Here is a 5,499-nt window from a genome sequence, read left to right as displayed (position 1 = left end):
ATATACACATACACATACACATACATATACATATACACATACACATACACATACATATACACATACACATACATATACACATACATATAACATATACACATACACATACATATACACATACATACACATACACATACACATACATATACACATACATATACATATACATACACATACACATACACACATACATATACACATACATATACACATACATATACACATACACATACATATACACATACACATACACATACATATACACATACACATACATACATATACACATACATATACACATACACATACATATACACATACACATACACATACATATACATATACACATACACATACATATACATATACACATACATATACACATACATATACATATACACATACACATACATATACACATACACATACATATACACATACACATACATATACATATACACATACACATACATATACATATACACATACATATACACATACATACACATACACATACATATACATATACACATACACATACACATACACATACATATACACATACATATACACATACACATACACATACACATACATATACACATACATATACACATACACATACACATACATATACACATACATATACACATACATATACACATACACATACACATACATATACATACATACATATATACACATACATACACATACACATATACACATACACATACACATACATATACACATACATATACACATACACATACATATACACATACATATACACATACACATACATATACATATACACATACATACATATACACACATACACATATACACATACATATACACATATACACATACATAACACATATACATATACACATACATATACACATACAATATACACATTACATATACACATACATACATATACACACAGTGATGGCGCATGAAGCTTGCAGTGAGTATACTTTTAGACATACATATTATTGTCTGATAGACAGCTACACTTTCTTGAACCAAGAGCTATATACTATTGCATATACAAGTGCAAATGCAAACATCAGTATACACATGAAAGTACACATAATTATTACACTGGTTTGAAGGGAGAATAAAGTCAAGCGCATCTGAAGAAAACCATTTTTAAGCATCCGAATATTTTATACAGAATAGTTCTGTGATGACATTGTTTGCAATTTGCTTCTCAGGTCTGTCGGGTCGTGATGGAAACGGTGAACCAGGACAGAGGGTCCACAAGGTCCCCCAGGTATTGTCCCAGGTAGTGATGGAGGACCAGGTATGTGAATCAACAAATCAGATTTACCCTCTTAGAAAAAGTGGGGGCACTTGAACAATAGTTTGTTGAACTTAGTAATTTAGTACATAATATACTTAACCTGTGCATTTCAGATACAGCTGGGAGTCTTATGCAGCTTAGAATAAAAAGATATAAAAGACCGTTTCTTCAATATCTCCCTCTCTCGTAGGTAGAAAGTTGAACATAAAGCTTGTGCTTTTTACTTGTCAACAGTTTTTTCGTTAGAAATCCGAAAAAATCTTCCTTAATATGACAACAACAGTAAGCCTTTTAATGCTTGCTTGCTCCACACAGCTGTGAAGGAGAACAAGATAGGTGGAAGCTCCACTCCAGTCTCATGTGGAACCAACGCTGAGTGCTCAGCACCTACCGGGAATGAGTTCAGAAGTCGTTCTAAAAGAGTTTTACGCTTCTTTTCTAAGCACAAATATATCCTAATGTCTACTAAGAAAACGATATCACAACTCGATTGTTTTACAACCTGTTTGAACCACATTTTTTGTATTTTTTGTTATTGTTTGTGTAGGTGGTGTTGATGCGAATACGGTTGGTGGCCCATGCACCGCAGGTACATGTCATGGTAACAATGTTGAATGTCTGGACAATGTTGAATGTGGAAACAAGTTCTGCAAATGTAAAGATGGATTCACTGGTACTATTGGAGCTGCTGGATGTGACAGTATGTAGACTGGGCTGCAGCTCTTCCTCCTTTTTCATCGTACTCATGCAAAAACAAAGATTGCTCTCACACAAATATCAAATTTTGATTGCATTGTTTTGTTAGACGTCAAACTTTATCCTTTGCAGTTCTTTTCGATATTAAATCTTTAAAAACATTCCTACATTTTGAATATGAAAACCTTCAAAATGATTGTTATAACTTGGCAAGGAAGTGAAAAAAGAGGAAACGTCCAAATGTCATTAACAAACCTAGTCAGAGATGAAAATCAGTCACTTAAAGAGCAAAGTAATCGTCTGTCATACATACTGTGAGTTCACCTCGTACTCACTTCTTTCTCACAGCTGTGATTGCGGACAGGATCGGTGGTAAGTGCACCTCTACATCTTCGTGTGGAGCCAACGCCGTGTGTTCAGCAAGTGCTGATGGTGTCTGCAAATGTCAAGAAGGTTTCAGCGGCAAAGATGGCGATGCCACGTGCAGTAAGTAGTGTGAGGCATTCAATAATACTATGTTTTTAAAAGGTTAGAATATACAGTGTTCTTACTCTTGCTCGAAGTTTGATAATATCCTGAGACCGATGAGTAAGTAGTCGCTTGATCCTACAGTCGTATGGAAGTGAGGGGTTCATGACTTCATTTATTTGTGATGGTGCGTCCGTCCTTCTCCTTTGCTGTCGTCCCTAACCTCATGCAGAGTTTGTTATCCACCAAAAAAAAAAATCCTTTTGAGTTAGTGTTTCTCTTAATTTTCCTTTCTGTATTTTGACTAACTTTATCTTATTCCACCATTTATGGCACAGTCCTTGATACTTCCCTTAACTCACTTTTATCTATAGTCCCACACGACTTGTTTGCTCCTCGTCTGGAATCATGCTTCTTTAAAAAAAACTTTCAATAGCCTTTGATGTTAACTGATTTATTATATATTTTATAAAGGATGAGTAGTAAAGATGACATCAATGTTTAATTATGCTCGTGTAGCTGTCATGGCCAACAGAATCGGCGGCAGCTGTGTCACATCTTCATGTGGAGCCAATGCTGAGTGTTCTTCTTCGGGTGTCTGTACCTGTGTCAACGGCTTTACCGGCCAAGCTGGCGACATAGCTTGCAGTGAGTAATGTTTGGTATACTGGCTTACATTACGTTTGTTAACAATGGATGATGATTGATGATTGATGATGATTGATGATGATGATGATGATGATGATGATGATGATGATGATGATGATGATGATGATGATGATGATGATGATGATGATGATGATGATGATGATGATGATTTTTAGGAGATTGCCTGTCTTTATTGTATTTTTAAGTGGTTTATTATGGCAACTTGCATATCAATGACAATGTATGTGTATAGGTGACTTTGATGAAACAGTGTCTCTGTTTACATGAGTGTGTTAATGTAAATGTGTGTGTTGGAAAATGCATCAAAAAAGGGTCCTACACATTTAATATGCTGATTTTAACGTGTACAACAGGTCAAAGTGGAGGTGCTGCCCATTCTGTTGCCACCTGGTTTCTTGCGTCCATCACGTCTATGATAGCCTGCATGCTTTAAAACCAGATTGGTTCTTTGAGGCACATGAAATAGTTTAAACTGAAAGTTTTCCCTTCTGTCGAAGTGTTTTTTTTTTAAATGAAATTAAACTAAAAATGCAAAACCTAGAATGCAAAATACGAGAGATTGAAGGAAACAAAACAGAAATCATAGCACACTAATTCATCGGATGTGTAAGAGATTCAAACTATCGAGTATTGTGGCGTGTGTATATCACACAATAAACTATAATAAACCAAGGGTTAAATTTGTCAGACATTATCGTCTCTGGATACAATAATTGCTTGTGTGCTTGACATTGTAACTATCGGACACTTCAGTTTTGCAATGTACGGACAGATATTGTAACTGTATTTCTTTGTGATCTTAAATAGTATATTTAAAAGCTGTAGTATACCATAAAATTAAACTATTACTATATTTTTCTTTATATCTATATATTCAAGTTTTTATTTTCTCTACCAATAATGTATCTTATAATATGAAACACAAAAAATTACACAAAAGTTGCTTTGTATCAGAAATTCACAGGCAAAAATTGACCTATAAATGTTGTAATTAAAAAAAAGGGTACTGCAAAAATTTGTTTAGGACTGAACAATGTGCATCTATACAGCATTCAAAAAGAAGGGTGTGCATGCAAACACAAAAGAGCATAGACAGAGACTGAGAAACATGCAGAAGGAGTAAACTGTACTAAACTTTTCAGCAGCCCACAGACATAAGCACTCCCGTTTGAAGTATCAACTGACCAGTAGGAGAGATTAACTGTTTCACCAAGAAAGCAAAATGCCAATACTGTCCAATAACATGTGGCAACCACATGATTACAAGTGACAAAATTTGGGCAGTACTCATAGGTTTCATTCACAATTTGACTATTTCCCAAACTCAGAAAATATCCACATAAAAAATATTCACACAAGAAAAACTCTGGAAATGACATATTAAATGACCCATCTTAGTTAACACCAAAAATAACTTAAACAAAATGTTAGTCACTGAAACTTTGACATGAAATCATTATTTTCATTCCAAAAGTTTGCATATGTAGCATCACTACTAAAGAGACTTCTTAGTCCTGTTTGCCCCCACTGGAGCATAGGACTGCAAACAAATCAATAAACAGTACCCACATAAATAACAGATATATATATATATACTGTAATATTTTGTGTTCTTTTTCATTTATTCTAATACCCCTTATGCTAGCATATTTGCCATAAATCCTGTTTGGTCATCTGCGACCTTTTTCTTTATATTTATAAAATTTCTTTTCAAAAATGTGTGACGTGATCCTAATCTAATAAAACTTCTTTTTAATAACTTTCTGTACCACCCACATTTCTCTTCTGCTTTTCTCCCTCCCTTTCTGTTCCTCGCTCGATCTCTCCTTCTCTCTTTCATGCACACGGAATGAACCAGCGCTTATGGCGTTTGGTGAAAGTTAAAGTTCTTCTTGAAAAAAATGACCAACACCTATAATCCTCAAGCCTTACACTGCATATGCGAATGCTTCAAAAAATGATAAACAAATTGCTTTTTAAACCTTTTGTATTAAATGCTACAAGTTCTTTTCTTAAATTTTGTGATTACAGCTGTTACTTTAACATTTGCATTTCGTCTCTTCTATCCGATTAAAATTTATGCATATGATTAAATTCTTTTTTCTTGTTACTACTTTCTGAGCATGAAGATACGTTTGAGTTGCAAGTGTTCTAGCGTGTTTGTGTGTTTGCGCGCGCGCGTGTTTGTGTGTGTGTGTGTGTTTGTGCGTGCGCGTACTGTGTAATTCTTTGTGTTCTTGCGTGTATTTTCAAAATGCCATTGATAAGATGTGAGATTGATGAGTTTGTTAAAATATATCTGTATTATAACGTTGCACATGCGTTTGAATAACTTTAAAGTCGAAACAATTTGC

The 5,499-nt window shown here is 34.6% G+C and overlaps 1 protein-coding gene across 3 annotated transcripts in view; it reads left to right on the top strand.

Annotated features, from left to right (window-relative positions):
* Window positions 1-4,146, top strand: part of LOC112572918 (multiple epidermal growth factor-like domains protein 10) — a 16,583-nt gene extending 12,437 nt beyond the window's left edge. For all 3 annotated transcript variants that reach the window (XM_025252908.1, XM_025252909.1, XM_025252907.1), the window contains 4 exons: window positions 1,860-2,012; window positions 2,357-2,494; window positions 2,996-3,124; window positions 3,499-4,146. In XM_025252908.1, coding sequence (XP_025108693.1) covers window positions 1,860-2,012; window positions 2,357-2,494; window positions 2,996-3,124; window positions 3,499-3,578 — 500 coding nt within the window. In that variant the 3' untranslated portion in view covers window positions 3,579-4,146. The remainder of the gene's footprint in view (window positions 1-1,859; window positions 2,013-2,356; window positions 2,495-2,995; window positions 3,125-3,498) is intronic.
* Window positions 4,147-5,499: the final 1,353 nt, after the last annotated feature.

This window comes from Pomacea canaliculata, linkage group LG9 (genome assembly GCF_003073045.1).
Source record: "Pomacea canaliculata isolate SZHN2017 linkage group LG9, ASM307304v1, whole genome shotgun sequence".
Taxonomy (NCBI): domain Eukaryota; kingdom Metazoa; phylum Mollusca; class Gastropoda; order Architaenioglossa; family Ampullariidae; genus Pomacea; species Pomacea canaliculata.
The sequence above is the reverse complement of the archived record's forward strand: the minus strand, read 5'-3'. Positions and strand labels throughout refer to the sequence as shown.